This window comes from Patella vulgata, chromosome 1 (genome assembly GCF_932274485.2).
Source record: "Patella vulgata chromosome 1, xgPatVulg1.2, whole genome shotgun sequence".
Classification (NCBI taxonomy): domain Eukaryota; kingdom Metazoa; phylum Mollusca; class Gastropoda; family Patellidae; genus Patella; species Patella vulgata.
In genome coordinates, this window is record NC_065879.2 from 12,962,105 (window position 1) to 12,977,763 (window position 15,659).

At 35.8% G+C, this 15,659-nt stretch overlaps 1 protein-coding gene across 2 annotated transcripts; it reads left to right on the forward strand.

Moving 5' to 3' along the window:
- The first annotated feature begins 7 nt into the window (after positions 1-7).
- Positions 8-15,337, forward strand: LOC126808641 (H/ACA ribonucleoprotein complex subunit DKC1). Of its 2 annotated transcripts, XM_050533541.2 has the most exons (14): positions 10-111; positions 415-458; positions 1,438-1,524; positions 3,827-3,918; positions 4,753-5,002; positions 5,373-5,499; positions 6,317-6,447; positions 7,382-7,525; positions 9,499-9,619; positions 11,173-11,291; positions 12,142-12,245; positions 12,842-12,908; positions 13,496-13,657; positions 14,046-15,337. In XM_050533541.2, the coding sequence occupies exons 1-14, from the start codon at positions 96-98 to the stop codon at positions 14,103-14,105; spliced, it is 1,524 nt and encodes a 507-aa protein (XP_050389498.1). In that variant the 5' UTR covers positions 10-95; the 3' UTR covers positions 14,106-15,337. The 2 variants fall into 2 exon arrangements, with proteins under 2 accessions (XP_050389499.1, XP_050389498.1); XM_050533542.2 differs by lacking the exons at positions 12,842-12,908; positions 13,496-13,657; positions 14,046-15,337 and having other exon boundaries at positions 8-111; positions 12,142-12,249.
- The last annotated feature ends 322 nt before the right edge of the window (positions 15,338-15,659 follow it).

Here is a 15,659-nt window from a genome sequence, read left to right on the forward strand (position 1 = left end):
ACAACTTGATAATCGTAACAAACCGGATACGAACCGGCTGGTAGCTTCCTGGTGCGCGCGCTCAACCACGTGTTGTTAAAATCCTAAAAATAAAAATGGCTGATGTAGAAGGTAAATATTGTCTCTATTTGAACGAAATTCAAAATAATGCAAAAACTAAATAGCGACACCAATGCATATTTTGGGATATTGAAAGTTATCGCCTATTAGATCCATGTAATTAAAGTTTAAGTCCTCTGTCAGAAAAATCTTGAGTAATTCGCTTAGTTAAATGCTGGTGTTCTTGCTCCTGAAAAAGCACGTGGTTTTGTTTATGATTTTTATTTTGCGGCTGAGTAGAAGGTTCAATTAGTCAACATAATTAAGATTTATTATCTAATAGTTTTTACATTGAATTAATTAATGTTATTGCAGTAAAAAAGAAGAAAAGAAAGAGCATCAGTGAAGCTGACGTTGCAGTAAGTTTCATTGCAATTTTAAACTCAAAACTGCAGGCACGTACACTTGTCGCAAAAAAGATGAAATGATAGGGTGCCCCGTGCAGCGAAAATTTTCCCAACTGAAAGGAATGCTGAATGTGCACTCTTCAGTGGCTTGACTCGGAAGTGATTTCTGGCTAGTCTCGCTCTACGATAACACTCAGTGCAAGAGTCTACAAATAGCCATCGCACGTGATATTCTCCTCACATCTATCAACTATTACAGCCGTAAAAAATCTATTTTTTACGATTCTGAATAGCAGTAATATTTAACTTTTTGGTTATTACAGCAACTTTAGAAATTACGTTCATTGCTTTATCATTACATGTAACTATACCGTTAGGAGTGACATCTTTTGGTTTAGTACAAATAATATCTCGAAAACAGTCAGGTTAGTAAGACGCTGGTTCGCTAGGTTGGAGGTCGCGGGTTCGATCCTGGTTTTGGTCAAGAAAGTTCATCAGGATTTTCCAACATGGTTTCCCTGTGTCTGGTGTAGGACAGAGGCCCTGACAAGAACAACTGTCTAGTCGTTCTGATGGTATGAAAAACCAAGGTCTCATGTACATTGTAGGCATTGGCATGCATATAAAAGATCTCTTGGCAGGTTACTTTAGGACAGAGGCCCTGACAATAACAACTGTCTAGTCATTCTGATGGGATGAAAAACCAAGGTATCATGTACATTGTAGGCATTGGCGTGCATATAAAAGATCTCTTGGCAGTTGGAATTTGCTATTAGAGTAGGCCGTAGAGCCGCTGTCCAGGCAAAATTTCCCTCATAGAACACTGTATGGGGTATGTCTGTCTTCATTAGTCCAGTCAGAGCAGAACAGTAGGATGTTAAACCCCATTTCATTTGAAACTTAAAATTTCTAACTATAAATCTTGGATCCCTATGTAAGTTACCAACTTAATTGTCAAGCACCACTTAATAATCTATATTATTTTTTTTAGGATATCCAACAGTCAGAACATTTTTTACTGAAGCCTTCAGAGAAAGTAGAAAAATTAAATACATCACAATGGCCCTTACTATTAAAGGTACAGTATTGTAAAATAACATTGATCTGCATGTATTTTATTTGGTGATTGACACTGTAATCCGGGTATTTTTTAATCTTGTGCATTAAGCACTCATTTCTTTCACATTCATTTCAATATCAAATCTTTGTTTAAAAATTTGTAAAAATCATTTAAAATCACCAAAAATATCTAATTTGTACTTGTGTCCCGTTTAAAGCTGACCATTCAATTTTGATGAGTGTCCAATTTACAAGCGTTGATTAATTTTCGAACAGTGATCAGAAAATAGAATACTTGTAAATTGGCCACTCATTATCAAAATTAATGAGTCAGTTTTAACTGGACACAAGTACAAATTAGATGATCTTGGGTGATTTTAAATGTTTTTTATAAAATTTTAAACAAAGATTTGCTATTAAACCAATGTGAAAGATATTAGTGCTAGATACACAAGATTAAATGATACCCAGTTACATTGTGAATTGTTAGCAGTTCGTTGATATTTGTGTAAGAGCTGCTTTTCTTGTATGATCATGTCTGGTATTAAGACATCTGCCATTGGACACTGTAAAGGCAGGAATTCAGGCTTTGTCAAGTGCAATTCTGTCTCCCACAGTGTCAGATGCATTCATATCGCCTGGCGCAAATTATCTTGTTTTGTGTTTTATTTATATCATTTTTACCTGTTCAGTACAAAGTTAAAAATTTTAAGTACGTTCTTTAATAAAATAAGTAAATTGAATAGGTAGTGATATTCATTTACTTCACACAAAGAACAAAATCTACATTCATCCATCGTCGGACGTCGACATTGAGTTTATGGTTACATGTTCTATATCTTAGAAATGTATATTTATAATTATTCAGCAATGAGATGAGATACAGTTCTAATTTAAATTCCGTTTTATAAATTCTATAATTAACAGATTTATTTGATTTCGGGATATTGGACGACCAGTTTTGAATATACATGTACTGATCGATCCTTAGGCCGTGTTGAATTGATTCCTTGTTTCTCCTGCCACCACTCTGGCAATCATGTGCGGTAGTGCGGTAAACACAACACAAAGTGGGTTTCAAAACACAAAGTGGTCGGGCATAATACCTATATAGTCTGAGAGTTGTGTACCATTTTTAATAATATTATAAATAATCTAGTTATATTATTGGTTAGAATAAAAACACAGATAATATTTATTTAATTAAATAAATTTAATAACAAACTAAAATTTGATATAAATTTTCCGTATTCTTGTGTTACAATACAATGGAAACATTCCAGTTAGACGAAATTTGATTCGCTTGTTGAGTTATAACTTATAGATGGTTCTGACAATATCATCGAAAGTGAAAGTGCTGGGAATACACACCAAAGTCGAGTCGAGATAAGTAAATTCGCGTACCGGTCGGCCTGATTTATTGATGTTCAAGGAAATAATAGTGGTCCCGTTCGTTCGTTAATTTATTGATGTTCAAGGAAATAATAGTGGTCCCGTTCGTTCGTTCGTTAAACTCCCGAAACGAGCGAACGGGACCACTATTATTTCCTTGAACATCAATAAATTAGGCCGACTGGTACGCGAATTTACCTATGTCCCGGTATAGCTCACCATTATGTAAGGCGTGCGTTATTTATTACACAAGATATGATTGGGTAATACTTGAATAATAATGACGTGTTATTTATTTTAGCCAATGAAAAAATTGATTATTCAGGTTCCCGGTTGAATATTAGCGACTGTCTTACAGTTTATAATATGCTTTCTCATTAGCCGAAATGACTGCTACACGCGCCATTTTGCAGAATTCATCCAATCATATACAGTGTAACTTATTCCATAGTATGCGGGCCCCTACATGTGTATTATCAACCGGATCCATTCACTTGATTTGATATTTGTTTATTCGGTGCAATGCCTATTTTCTGTCTTGTCCGCAGGTTTATCTTGTAGATTTTTGTTTTGCGTGTAGTGCGGCCCCCCTGCACTTACTCATTTAGTTCGTAACGAGGAATAAACAACGAGAATTGACTTCTGATGTTTGGTAGAATTTTTTTTAGATGTTATTAACGTAATTTTTTGAATATTTTTTTTTGTGTTAAAAACATAAGCGCACGATTTTCGGGGTCCTCGACCTAAGCGCGCGGGCGAGGAGAAACAAGCAATCAATTCAACACGGCCTTAACAACCACACATAAAAATTACATTGTATAAACAAAAGTTAAAGACTTCTTATGGTTATACTGGGCCTTGCATGTAAATAAACATGGTAGTGGAAGAGTAAACATATTTTAAAATTAATTTTATTTATTTTATTTCAGAATTTTGATAAATTAAATGTGTTAACAAATCATTTTGTTCCCATTCCATCAGGCAGTTCACCATTAAAAAGACCCATTGAAGAATATGTTAAGTAAGGAAATTATTGTCTTTGAAAATTAAAAATAGGCAGTTGATCGTAGAACACATGTGATAAATATAGAATCTATGAGGTTCTTTTTATATCACAAAATATCAACACAAGTCTAACGAAAGTAGAATACGAAAGTTATCACATGCGATATCTACTGTAGAATGTGGGAACCACAGCTACTAAGTGAGAAAGACGTTGGATCACTTACCTGGAGTTCCTGTGTTTGATCGATCCCTGCATTGGCCGGGGGGGGGGAATGGTTAGCACATGCATGCTACATCATAAGGCCTGTCATTGAGGTAACTGCCGTGGTTTCGAATCCCTGGTTGTACGTGACAAGGAGTTGGGTCGCCTGTTCAACCTCATGGGTTTTTTTTTTTTCGGGTCCTCCGGTTTCCTCCCACTGCTAAAGACCCCTACGCAAAAACGAATTTTTGAAATAAAATTAAACCACACGTTAGTCCCGAAATGACCAAGTTTGTGTCAAGTGGAAGTTAAACCCCATTTTCTCCTCCCTCTCTCTCTCTCTCTCTCTCTCTCTCTCTCTCTCTCACTCATTGGCCAAGGAAGTTCATCCGGATTGTTCAGCATGGTTCCCCATTGTTAGTGGTGCAAGACAGGGGGCCTGGCAAGGGGCAACATATAGTCACCCAAATAGGACGGAAAAATGAGGTCTTGTGTACACTTGGTGTGCACGTAAAAGATCCCTTGGTAGTTGGAATTCCATATAGGAGTAAGTGACGAAACGTGATGGACGAACACAGACAACTTTGATTATATATATAGTTAAAAGACTAACAAATTTTTCATTCTTTATTTGTTTCTGTTTTACAGATCAGGATTCATTAATTTAGATAAACCTGCCAATCCTTCGTCACATGAAGTTGTTGCTTGGGTCAAACGCATATTAAAAGTAGAAAAAACTGGTCACAGTGGTACACTTGACCCTAAGGTCACAGGATGTCTCATAGTCTGTATAGAACGAGCTACACGATTGGTCAAATCGCAACAAAGTGCAGGGAAAGAATATGTTTGTATTTTTCACTTACATAGCCTTGTAGAAGATGAACAGAAAGTAGCAAAGGTATGTAGTTACGTAAAATTTAAAAATAGGGAGTCAAGGGAACTGAATTGGCATAGCCTTGGCTCACAAGCTAAAAGATCCCAGCTTCTGTCCTGGTGTTGACATTCTGATAATGTACCTTGAGACCTTCCAGCATGGTTTCCCCTGTGTCAGTGGTTCAGATGGCATGGAAACCAGAGGCCTTTTGTATAGCATTGGCATAACGTTAAAAGATCTCCTTACCAGTTCGAAATAAAAATCTGAGTAGGTTGTAAAATGTTCTGTGTGTCATTTGGTTGTCTTCAATAACCTTGGTCGCACAGAAAAGATATTAATCCCGATTTCATTTCAGGATAGATATTTTAGTGTTCTGATCTTTATTTTGTTTCAGAATATAGAAATGTTAACAGGTGCTTTATTTCAACGCCCACCTTTAATATCTGCTGTAAAAAGACAACTTCGAGTTCGAACTGTTTATGAATCTAAACTATTGGAATATGATAAAGATAAAGGAATGGGTATGCAAATTAAATGTTATTCTTATTAAACAGGCATTATGCAAGAGGTAAATATGCCTATTGCTGGTCTTTTTTTAGGCTTTGAATGTTATAGAAACTTATAATTGGACACTAATTAACATCAGACCATAATCAACTCTCGATACCATAAGATTTCTCAAATATTAAGTATACTAGAAGGGTTTGATTTAATTCAAAAATTGAGAAGCAAGGCTAAGCTACGAACCACCAGTACGGTCAAACTTTCATAGGCTTATATCTTCTCTCAGAATAGACTAATTTGAATGAAATTTTCAATATATTCATTTTGCATTATCTATTTTTGAACTGTTATAACAGGAATGGCTAGCTATTTAACTAATGTATGTTTACTTTTAAACTTCAAAGCAGTCCGAATAAGGTGTTACAGGACATTTAATGTATTTTATGATAATTTCTTTGGTAAATAAACCAGGTTTCTTGATTATAAACCAAGTTTTTATGGAATCCGCTAAAAATTAGGTCTGGAAATTACTTTCACAGACAGGTACAATTCTACAGTAGTTTTGATATAACAGTTCTACAGTAGTTTTGATATTACAATTCTACAGTAGTTTTCGTATAGCAATTCTGCAGTAGTTGTAATGTCAACAGTTTTGGTTGATATTACAATTCAACAGTGGTTTTGATCTTACAGTTTAACAGTAGTTTTTATGTTACAGTTCTGCGGTAGTTTTGATATTAGCTTCACATATGTTAAGCTCTATAGGATGCTTACTAGCATCCTCCAGCATTTGTATTAAATATTAATAATAGTGTTCTCTTTCGTCTTTCCCAGGTATATTCTGGGTGAGCTGTGAGGCAGGCACGTACATCCGAACCATGTGTGTTCATCTAGGCCTTTTCTTAGGGGTTGGAGGTCAGATGCAAGAACTAAGACGAGTTCGCTCTGGTATTAATAATGAAAAGGTTTGCTGATTAAACTTCTTAATATAATGTTTTTTTGGGTTTTTTTTGCTGTGACTGGTTTGAAAGCTTATTTTATTCTAGATATTTTGACAATCACATGTATTTTTCTGGACTAATACAAAGTTCCATATTCTTGATCCATTTCGCTCTAAATCTCTCTTCCAAAACTCTGCTAACTGACATGGAAACGTGTCTATATTCTTTTTGGATGGAACAGAAAACTGCATGCAAATAAACCCTCAGCAGTTGGAATTTCAATAAAAATGAAATGAGGGTTAACATCCTACTGTTCTGCTCCGACTGGGCTAACGAAGACATGGAAATATGTCTATAGTCTTTCGGATGGGACAGAATACTGCATGCAAATGAACCCGCAGCAGTTGGAATTTCAATGAAAATGAAATGGGGGTTAACGTCCTACTGTTCTGCTGTGACTGGGCTAATAAAGATGGCCATAAGCCATACCGTATGATATGAAGGAAATTTTGCCCAGACAACGGCACTATGACCTGCTCTTATATCAAATTCCAACTGCCAAGGGATCTTTTACTTGCACGCCAGTGTATACACGGGACCCCAGTTTTCCGTATCATCCGAATGACTAGACAGCTGTCCTTTTCAGATCCTCCGTCCTGCACCACTGACAAGGGGAAACCACGTCGGAAAATCCTGATGAACGATCTCTCGGCTAATGCAGGGATCCAACACGCGAACTCCAGGCTAATGAGCCAACGTGGCTCCCCTAAATTTCAAGGAAGAGTCTCACTTCACATTACACGCTTAACCATAGAAATAAAATTTACTATATGTTAGTCGAAAAAAAAAAACCCCAATTATTTTGTTGACGGGACATTCAACCTTTCCATTTTAAAACTCGGCACATAATAACAGTACATAAAATTTGTGTTTGAAAAGTTTTGTACTTTATTTCCAGGAAGGACTAGTTACGATGCATGATGTGATGGATGCTCAGTGGTTGTACGAGAATCATAAAGATGAAGCTTATCTTCGTCGTGCAATAAAACCTCTAGAAGCTCTGCTCACTGCTCATAAACGTATTATCATGAAAGACACAGCAGTAAGTAAAAACCATTTGACTATTGAATAGGCTATTCAAACATTGAGGAATATGGAGTAAACCCAAGCTCATGTTAATGTGACTCTGATATCTATTACTGAAATGCATTGTCTACATACCAATAATTTCATACTGAATTTATAATTTGTCTACCCTTTTTCCTTCTGAGCCTGTTGATTTCGTTGACCCCAGACTGTGAAACACTGTCTTACACAAAGAAAACATCTGGTTTTGCAATCAAAAATTAGAGCGGTCTTCGATCATGGAAGACAGTAGAGTTTATAATTATTTTACTTCATCAGTAGTATGTGTAAAGACAAATAGAAAGGAAATATTTTATGTAATATTGTATAGTTTATAGTTCTGTGTCGATACAGTTCATTTTCGATACGATACGTATTGACGATGCTTCAAACCGATACGTGGAAGACACTCAATTGGAAAACCATACCGTGATCGTCTTCTTTTGCCATGTGGGTTATTTTTACAAAAGCATCTTACTGAACCTGTTATGAATAATCAGCAAGCTTGTATTTTATTGTCCCCCGCCTTTCGAAGAAAGCAGTGGACTATTAAAATATGTTCGTCTGTCCGTCCGTCTGTCTGTCTGTCACACTTTGGGACACAATAATTCTCTTTCTAATTGACCTAGAATGTTCAAACTTGGTGCAGATGTTTATTAGATCAATGCCTTGATGGAGTTTCATTACATCAATACCTTGACTAAGTTCGATAATGAGCATTTTCTGCTCAGAGTAAGCAGAGCGATAAGCAATTTGATTGGCTGAGACTTTGGAACACAATAACTCTTCTTCTAATTGAGCCAGAATGTTCAAACATGGTGTAGGTGTTTATTAAGTCAGTGCCTTGATGGAGTTCGAAGATGAGCATTTCCTGCTTAGGGTAAGCAGAGATAAGCAATTTGATTGGTTGATGCTTTAGGACTCGATAACTTTAGTTCTAATTAAGTGAGAGTGATGAACCTTGGTGTATAGTTTCATTACATCAATACCTTGACTAAGTTCGATAATGAGCATTTTCTGTTCAGGGTAAGCAGAGTGATAAGCAATTTGATTGGTCGAGACTTTGGAACACAATAACTCTCATTCTAATTGAGTTAGAATGTTCATACTTGGCGTAGGTGTCTATTAGGTGAATGCCTTGATGGAGTTCGAAGATGAGAATTTTCTGCTTAAGGTAAGCAGAGATAAGCAGTTTGATTGATTGATGCTTTGGGACACGATAACTTTAGTTCTAATTAAGTGAGAGTGAGGACACTTGGTGTATAGCTTTATTACATGAATGAATACCTTGACTAAGTTTGATAATGAACATTTTTTGCTGAGGGTAATCAGAGTGATAAGCAATTTGATTGGTCGACAGTTTGGAACACAATAACTCTCCTAATTGAGGTAGAATGTTCAAACTTGGCGTAGGTGTCTATAAGGTGAATGTTTAAATTTGATTTAGATGTTCATTAGGTGAATGTTTAAACTCAATGTAGATGTTCATTAGGTGAATGTCTTGACTTGAGTTCAATGATTAATATTTCGAGCTGACGCTAAGCAGAGCTAATCGATTTCATTTGTCGATGGTTTGGGACAAGATAATCTTGATTCTATCTGATAGAGAGTGATGAAACTTAATGTAATGTTTAATTGCTTGATACTTTTGAAAAAAATAAATGTGCGATTAATTAATATGTGTCATCTTTTTATTTTGGTATTTCGGCGGGGGACATCAGCCTCACTGTTGGCTTGGTTTTTTTACTGGATTATCAAAATTACTGTTAAATAAGCTAATTAGGGTACTCGTATTATGAACTTGAATATGGCCGATTCTCATTAACGTATGACTGTCGTTTGTATATATCGCCAGAACGTATCGATACATATTGATATATCGACACAGCTCTAATAGTTTATAGGTAAATGTATTATGGTGCTAAGATAATATAATGTTGTATTTTGTAGGTAAATGCATTATGTTATGGTGCCAAGATTATGTTACCAGGTGTATTGAGATATGAAGATGGTATAGAAGTAGGTCAAGAAATCGTCATAGTAACAACAAAAGGAGAGGCTGTAGCATTAGGTAAGTTGATCTTTTAGTTATTCTCAAGGTTCCAGACTATTTATTTTATGAATTTAATTTTAAAAAAATTTGAGTTTAACTGAACCAAATCTAATGCTGTTATCTTTTATGGATGCACATCTAGTGATGAAATTATCGACCTACTATAACACTATAGGGCCTATATACTGTAGAGGTTACCCAAGTTCTGTAAAAGATGTTCTGGTTAATGTATTAAGTCATTTGCTAGTACCAATGACAACGAGAATTAGGTTAACAAGGATAAATCTGGTAGTTTAAAATCGGGCAATGACATCATAGTCTGATAATCCAAATATGGTAATCCCATGCATTAGAAACGTCGTTAACCACCCTCCTAGGTGCCTATATAAGTACACTGTGTTGAAATCCAGGGTAGCGTCTGTGCGGCTGACCAATTCGATAAAGGAGGTACCTGGTCAATTTCCCGGGGCTCAATACATGACTCATGCGCGTAACCTCTTTATAAAGAACGTACATGATTTAAGTTTCTTTAGACATTATTGAGAGGCTGGGAAATAGATATCATTCAGAGTTCCCAGGGGAACATCATATCCACAGCCACCTCGACTGAGGGGCTAGGAAATAGACATCATTCGAACACCATGTAGACACCAGGAGAGCCAGATTATGATGTGAGGGTCTCCATCAGTTAACTTGTTCTACGAAATGGTGGGATAGAGAGAATGATGTCAGTTGTAATCTATGCTTGTAAACACAAGCTCGGGAAAGAGAACTTATATTTAGCTTATATTTAATGTCATAGCTGTGTGTATAGTTTCCTGTACATAACCGTTGTATTATGGATGTTATAAAGATATAAAAACATAGTTAAAGTAAAAATTGTTCCAGAGTTAAAGATACATTATGGGAGATTTTTATAGAGAATTGGCCATTCTTGCTATAACAGTTCAAAAGTAGATGATGAAAAAAGAATATATTGAAAATTTCAGTCAAATTACTTTATTCTGAACATAGTTATCATCGTTGTAATATTTGACTAGAAATGGTAGTGAAATGTGCCTTCACCTTGTCCGATCGTTTGATTGACAGGCGTTAACTCCACTTACATATCTCGATTATCAAGTAAAGTTTTCAATGGCATTTGAAACGCTCTACAGCGGCCTCGCTAAGTACACTCTATCATTTAACTTCGATCTAACTGACGTATTCTCATCAGGATGCGCCATATTTGAATTAATTAATAAGTGAAATCCTATTTAAATTTGAGCTGTAGCCGAGCCATCTGTGGGTCTACAGAGTTGATTTTGGGCTTGTTGTTTAAATAAAGATCTAATTTATAATTTCTATAACATCTGAAGCCTAAATTAAGACTTGCAATAATCAGATTTTGCTCCTGTTTAATTTATCATATTATGCACAGCGTGAAGTCAAAGAAAGTCCTAGACGATAGTGTCACCCTAGTATCACGGGCCGTATCACGAAGAGGAAGTAATTGATAATTCATCTATTTAACGACACCGTAGTGTCACACTGCTTGCTATAATAATATTGTTTATATGATCTATTTTTAGCTATTGCATTAATGACTACAGCTGTAATGTCAACATGTGATCATGGAGTAGTGGCCAAGTTAAAACGTGTTATAATGGAACGGGATACATATCCTAGAAAATGGGGTCTGGGCCCTAAGGTATTGTAGATAATATATATTAAAACCTAGACGGGTGGGTGGGTTGAAGTGGTCAGGACACTGGAGTCTGAACTAGGTTCTAATCAAAGCTTTAGTTTGCGTTTTTCTTGACAAGCATTCACGTGAAATGAAATCTGGTGTTTAACGTCCTACTGTCTTGCTCTGACCGGGTTAATGAATCGGGCATACACCATACAGTGTGCTATGAGGGAAATTTTGCCCGGGCAGAGTTTCTACGATCTACTCTTATCAAATTTCAACTGCCGAGGCATCTTTTACTTTCATGGTTTTCCATTCCATCCGAATGACTAGACAGCAGTTGTCCTTGTCCGGCTCTCTGTCCTGCACAACTGACAAAAGGGGACCACGCTGGAAAATACTGATGAACTTCCATGGCCCCAGCATTCATGTGTCAGTGCTGCACATGTGATGCTAAAAAGGAAATTTGCCCAGTTGTTTGTATGGTATGATAAATCATTTTCCATCCTCGTACATATTGCAGTGCATGTAAAAGAACTCTTGACAGTAGTCAAAGACTAATACGCTGGAACACCACTGTCTGGATAAAATTCTCCTACCTCACATTGCACATGATAGCCCTAAAAATGTCCAGGTTTCACTGAAAATTGTCTTGAGACATAAAACCCCAACCCATTCGATTCTTAGACAGGTGAGTGGATGGATGTATATCATAAATAAGGCCTGTTTTCTAAGCAAGACTAAGGGCTCAGTAATACAGTTGGATTAGCATCGGTCTCCCCTCTGTGTGAGTGTTCCCTAGGTACTCCAGGTTATCCCCTACTTAGTCCCCAGTGCACAAGATAATCAGCATATTAACCTATATTTATAGGCTAGTATTAAGAAGAAGATGATTAAGACTGGTTTATTAGATAAATTTGGTAAACCAACAGAAAAAACACCGAAAAACTGGACAGAATCCTATCAAGATTACAAGTAAGCAATTTTAACATTGATCCAACTAATTTATAACTGACAAACATTGTTGACTACTAGAGTCTACAGCAGATATAAGGAAGATGCCCTTTGATATAAGGAAGATGTTCTTTAGTATATGTAAGATGCCCTTTGATATAAGGACGATGCCCTTTAGTATACGTAAGATGCCCTTTGATATAAGGACATTGCCTTCAATATAAAGGAACTCTGCTCTTTGATGTAAGGAAGATGCCCTTTGATATAAGGAAGATGCCCTGAATATAAAGGTCTTCACTTTCATATTAGGAAGGGGCCCTTTGGTATAAGGATGATAGCCTTTGGTATAAGTAAGATGTCCTTTCATATAAGGAAGATGTGCCTTGATATAAGGACAATGCCTTCAGTATAAAGCAGCTCTGCTCTTTGATATAAAGAAGATCTTCTCTTTGAAGGAAGATGCCCTTTGATATAAGATTATTTTCTTATTATATATATGTATTTCTGGTCTTGAAGTTCATGCAAAGCATTGTCATACATTAGTTGAATATATTTTGGACACTGAATGTCTAACTAATATGTATTGGTAATATTAATAATGTCTTTATCTATAATAGTGTTGAAAAAGTGAAAGCAGAACCAACAACTCCAGCAAAATCAGAGCCATCAGGTTTCCAAATAAAGGTAAATAATCATTTCTCATTTAAATATCTATTTATTATATTAAAAAAACACAATAATTTAAAAATGGAGGGGACAAAAAAGCCAAGGAACATCAGTTTTCTGGTGATGTGCATGTAAAAGTTGACAGTTGTAATTTGATGAAATGTAGAAAAAGTTTCATCAATTACACACTGCATGGGAGTATGCCTGTCTTCATTAGCCTGGTAGTCTGGAGGTTGCGGGTTCGCTCCCGGTATTTGCTGAGAAAGTTCATAAGGATTGTCCAGTGTGGTTTCCCCTTGTCAGTTGGCAGGAAAGAGGGCCTGACAAGGGCACCTGTCAGTCGTTTGGATCAGACAGATTGGTGGCAAGTAAAAGATCCCCTGACAGTTGGAATTCGATATAAGAGTAGGCTGTAGCGCCACTGTCCAGGCAAAATATTCCTCATAGCACGTCTTCATAAGCCCAGTCGGAGCAGAACAGTAGGATGCTAAAGCCCATTTCATTAGCCTGGTCAGTACAGGGAAAAAGTAAGACCGTAAAGCCCCTACTTGATTTATTCAAACAAAATAAGATGATTATTTAATCAAATTAATTTATTTGTATAGAGAAAGCATCAATCATCAAGTAACGATAGTTCATCAGAAGAGGCCAAACCTGTTGCTAAAAAGGAAAAGAAGAAGAAGAAAAAGAAGACAAAAGAAGATGAATCTGAAGAAGAGCCTGTTTCAGAAAAAAAGAAAAAGAAAAAACACAAGGAAAATGGAGAGGTAATGATTTTGATACAATACCTGCTACTAAGAGATTATGCCTTGATTAAAATTTCAATTTTAGTTCTTTGTGATCAGTTATGATAACATTTTGGATAATTTTCCTATGATTTACATAGAAGGATTAGGCTGTTTGACTTAGAATATTACATAGTCTGAAACCCCTGGTGATAAAAGTCGACTGTGATGGCGATCAAAATATCCAGCTAAATACCTAACATGTAGTATATATGTATTTCATGGATTATTATTCTTTGATGGAATTTGATGATTAATACATTACATTGCCAAAATTATTTTTAGATTTTAATACAGCCCTGTCCTATTAAAGAAATTGTACGTTATAATATCTTCAATAGTTTTATTTGAATTTGAATATTTATTTCAGAGTCCTGAAAAGAAAAAAAAGAAGAAAAAGAAGGAAGTAGCATCAAGTGATTCAGATTGATTTCAATCATCTTGTTAAGTTGTTGATTTCATTCATTCTTCATTCATTCGTCATCTCACTGTTTTTAAAGAATAGAAACATTTTATATTGAATGACAGAATGGTGTTTACAGTGCTAGAGACAAAATATATGGATAATGCACAATAAGTGTTCAATATATTAGACTCAATGAATGAAAAATGATGTGGGGCCATTCACTGTTTGTAAAGTGATGAGGGCAACACAGTAGAGATTGCATTTGAAATGTTGGAAAATCATCCTTCATTATATAAAACAACTTCTTACCATATCAGTTATTATGGTAAAGATATAAATATATAAACCTTTTCGTTACTGGTTACTATGGGTCACCAGGTACCAGATTTTGTTTTTAGATAAAGGCACAGATTATAAATAAACCATACTTGTTTTTAAAATGATTATCTTGTTAAGAAGATTACATCTTATATACATGCCTTTAAGTTAAGTATAACATTTCTGGTGTGAAAAAAAAGGTCATATCTATTAATAAACTTAACAAAATTCTATGGAATACAATTACTTTTTATTACTGAGTAATAATTCGATTAAGTTTCTCCAGTCTTTTTCAAGCAGGAGCCATGGTGGCTCAGTTAGTAGGACATTGGCTCATTAAACTGGAGGTCCCGTGTTTAATCCCTGTGTTGGCCGAGAAAGTTCATTTAGATTTTCCAGCGTGATGCAGGGCGCAGGGTCTGGCTGGGGACAAGATATAGTCATTTGCCGTGCACATTAAGGAACCTTTGACTGTTGGAATTCGATATAAGAGTAGGCTGTGGTTGCACTGTCCGGGGTGGAATTACTCTCGTAGCACACTGTATGTATGGTGTATGCCAGTCTTCATTATCTCGGGCGCGGAACAGTAGGACGTTAAACCACATTTCATTTCATTTATTATTCAAGTATTGTTTAATAAAGAGTAGAGACATCTAGCATAAGAGTTGCTCAGTAATAAACAGTAATTTTATTCCATAGAGAATTGTCACCTGGTTTTTTTTTTAAGATTGAAACAATTCATATCTGTGAAAGAAGAACTCGGTTTTGATACATGTACAGTAAATCTATCTACCATACTTTCTGGTAGTGTTGCTATTATAGTTGGTATCGTATTGAATACCAATTAACAATGTAGAATCTTGAAATAAAATTTTATTTCGAATTGTTTGTCTTTGATATAATCAAATTATATATAAAAAAAAACAATAACTTTCTAATGTGTCTTGATTTTGATTTGTCAGTAGCCTTTGTCTGCCTGTCCCTTTATGTTAACTGTCAGTGATATGTAGTGTGAATGTCTTCATCCTCTGTATCCCCAGTGGCATGTTCCTTTCTTCTCCAATAAGCCCTGGGTCCATTCACAGGGTGTTCACAAATTCAAATTATCCACCCTTGATCGGAGGTTGATCCTACAAACCAATCAAAAAACAGTTTACGATAAAAATAGCACAAGTATCAAGGGTGGATAATTTCACTGTGTCTTTCCGCGTTTGGACCCAGGGGTTAGTGGAGTAATGGGATACCGCGTGGGTTTTTTTT